Genomic DNA, 3527 nt, shown 5'->3' with positions numbered 1-3527 from the left:
TCCTGCAGAAACTAGTCCCATTGTCGTATGCCAACTGACAAAAGAAACCTCTTGGTCTCTCTATCTGTGAAAAACTAATAAAATAAGTCACTGACTTTGTATTCCATGGCCATAAAGAATCTACTACAAATGAAGGATAAGTGACAGTCAAATGAAGACGAGGTTTGGACAAGGCTGCCTTTGGGAAGCACGAATTCTTTACCTTTAAACGCGTACCAATGCATAGCCAAAATGTATAGCACTTATATTGCCTTATTCTTTGTGGACTTGTGTAAACTGGACTATAAAGCTCTGCAAAACAATCAAAATATCTTTAAATTATATCAAGAGATTTATAACAAACCATAGACTCATCGACTATATCGAAAATAAGAGCTTCGCAGGATAACTTCACTAAATCCAAAAATGACAATTATCAAAAGTAAAATCTCAAAATTCTATGGCCACATCAAAGGATCTTAATCTGGTCTATCAAACTGTCTAGAAAGCATAGTTGAAGGCACAAGAAGTAGAGGTAGACTGTGCAGACGGTGCCGAGACATCTACGAATTGTCTGGACTTGACCTAGCAACCCTCAGTGAGACCACACAAAAACCAAAGTACCTTTACATAAGTATAATCACTCCATCTTCATGAAAATCCTAATTGGCAACTTCCGACCTAAGCCCCGCCTCATTGCAAATATTTATTTCTTATTTATTTCCCTTTTCCTTATTTGTTTTTCGATATTTTTTTATCATTTATATAAATGAACTAATCTCAAATAAAATACACTGAAGTAACTTACCACCAAATAAATATTGCACAAATTGGGATCAAGAAAGGGGGCGGAGCTAATGACGTCATCACGCTTAGCCAATTAGAGTATGCTTTCAGATATCAGATATAGCTAGGCACATAATTATTTGTATAATTTACTTGCTATTGTCATAATTATCAGGAGTAAAACCAAAATTCCCCTCTTTTATGGTGATAAAGAGTTCCCTACCATTAACAGTCGCCTAAATGAATGAAGAACTACCTGTTTAAATTTACCTTGCAAAACCGTAGTCTTTTAAGGAGAATAACCAGTGTTAGTGTGCAATCTAGCTAGAAGCGTATATAGTGTGATATCATCTTTTATGATATCTTTATTGTAAAATACTGTCATTTCCATTTTCTTCCTGTGGTCTAGTGCACTTATATATCTTTTTTTTTCTAATGAAAAATCAGAGTTCAAATATGTATACTACCAATCTCCGCTATTAAAATAACACATTTTTTAATTATTTTTTATTGCTTTTGATATCAGTATTGCAAAATAAATATATATCTTTTTTGAGATGAGTTGCCTTTAAAATAGCTTTTAAGTAATGAAATAACATTCTATATAGTATTATGAAATAGATATAATCTATTTTCAACAGTGTCACTGATTGAGCGCAGATTAGATAATTTATTAAGTGAAAGTAGAGGACATTCGATCAAGTCAATCGATAAGTAGATCCGTGCGCAAGATCCTTTCTTGGAATAAGAATAAACTTCATTAAACTTGATTCCACTCCATGCTAGTTCTTTCTTTGATTATAAAGCTTAGAAGTGCAATATTTTCCTGCGTTCGTCTATTTGCTTATCGAGGTGTTCGGGAAAATAGGATCCATTTTGGAGAAAAGAAGTTGATATCATTAGTTTATTTTAGCAATCCTTATCAATTCTGATGCCATTATTCTTTATCTATCTATCTATCTAACTATCTATCTATCTATCTATCTATCTATATATATATATATATATATATATATATCTCTCTCTCTCTCTCTCTCTCTCTCTCTCTCTCTCTCTCTCTCTCTCTCTCTCTCTCTCTCTATCTCTCTCTCTCTCCCTCTCTCCCTCTCTCACTCTCTCCCTCTCTCCCTCTCTCCCTCTCTCCCTCTCTCCCTCCCTCTCTTCCTCCCTCAAGTGATATTTACTTAAATATGTAATGAAATGTAAAGACGCACCCGATATCGTCTCTAAAATTTCAGGATATAAAAAGATCGAATTCTTTATTCGGCTGCTTTGTAAGGGCACTGAACCTATTTATATATAAAAAAAGATGTAGTGTTAGCTGAGGTGTTTATATATATATATACCCTAGGCCTAACAGCTTCTTCCCTTGCTTTGTTATTGATGTTGTTTGTAAAACGAAAACTTCTTTCAATTTCTTTTGTATCTTTTTCGACTGATTGGTATTAAAGTACACGATTTATTATCATCAGTTTTACTTTAGGGTTTAAGTTTTTGATAATACTGATGGCGGTATTTATATATATATGTATATATATATATATATATATATATATATATATATATATATATATATATATATATATATATATATATGTGTGTGTGTGTGTGTGTGTGTGTGTGTGTGTGTGTGTGTATGTGTGTGTGTGTGTGTGTGTGTGTAGATATCTGTGTTAGTGTGAGTCTGTGTATGCATATATGAATATTTGTATGTATGTATTGTGTATATACGCGTGTTTGTTCGCACATTAGATCTACGTTATCCATCTTTTTTTCTCTCTTATTTGTATTAGTGTCATAACACAGACCCAGTTTCTTAGGAATTTAACATATGACAGATAAATATAACTCAAATATTCTATCAACATATGTGTCAAATATGGTAAAGATCTAATATTTCGCTAGTAAGTCTTCTCTTTAATAATTTCTCAACACACCAATTTCATGAGTTGCGCAATAAATATAATTATCATAAAAGCATATTGAAAGTTCAAAGAGAGGTCACGTAAAGGATCATTTTCGCGACACAAGCTGACCTCGTCTCACCCTCTGACCTTGCCTGTTATTTTCCCTCGACTTCAGATCAGTTCCTCGAGCTCCCAGAATCCCCTGTGAGACGACACTCGAGCTCGGAGGAGGAGAGACGGGTGGCTACTCTCGAGAGGGACGATCGAGGACGACCACACGACAAGGAGAAGAAGGGGCATCGCTCAGCATGGGGAAAGGTGAGCCAAGGTCGTCCTCGAAGGAAAGAGGAGGGCGTGGTCGGCCTTGGAGGAGGAGTAGGGAGATAGGGTAGGTAAGGTCGACCTCGAAAAATGAGAAGGTCGACCTCGGAAAAGGAGAAGGACGACCTCGAAAAGGGAGAAGGACGACCTCGGGTGAAGGGATAAAGGGTCATCCTTGGGACAAAATGTGAAGGTGTAGTAATGAACGGGGAAGGAGGCCTCATTAAGGATATACCCCCCCCCATCCCCGCCCCCTGTTTCACCCCAGCAACTGCGATGACCTGATAAAAAGGGAAAAAATGGATATTACATTTTTTTTGCGATGAATATCGTACCATTTTTCTCTTCTTGCTTTTCTCTCTCTCTCTCTCTCTCTCTCTCTCTCTCTCTCTCTCTCTCTCTCTCTCTCTCTCTCTCTCTCTCTCTCTCTCTCTCTCTTTCTCTCTCTCTCTCTCTCTATCTATCTATCTATCTATCTATCTATCTCTATCTATCTCTGTCTGTCTCTCTCTCTCTCTGTCAAATAAAAAATCC

At 36.2% G+C, this 3527-nt stretch overlaps 1 protein-coding gene across 1 annotated transcript in view; it reads left to right on the top strand.

Moving 5' to 3' along the window:
• Window positions 1-231: 231 nt before the first annotated feature.
• The window catches only part of LOC138861298 (uncharacterized), a gene marked incomplete at its 3' end in the record, with an annotated part of 7073 nt that continues 3777 nt past the window's right edge, over window positions 232-3527 (top strand). The window contains 2 exon segments of the mRNA XM_070120273.1: window positions 232-271; window positions 2797-2990. Coding sequence (XP_069976374.1) covers window positions 232-271; window positions 2797-2990 — 234 coding nt within the window.

Source organism: Penaeus vannamei, unplaced genomic scaffold (genome assembly GCF_042767895.1).
Source record: "Penaeus vannamei isolate JL-2024 unplaced genomic scaffold, ASM4276789v1 unanchor4168, whole genome shotgun sequence".
In the NCBI taxonomy this organism is placed as follows: domain Eukaryota; kingdom Metazoa; phylum Arthropoda; class Malacostraca; order Decapoda; family Penaeidae; genus Penaeus; species Penaeus vannamei.
The sequence above is the reverse complement of the archived record's forward strand: the minus strand, read 5'-3'. Positions and strand labels throughout refer to the sequence as shown.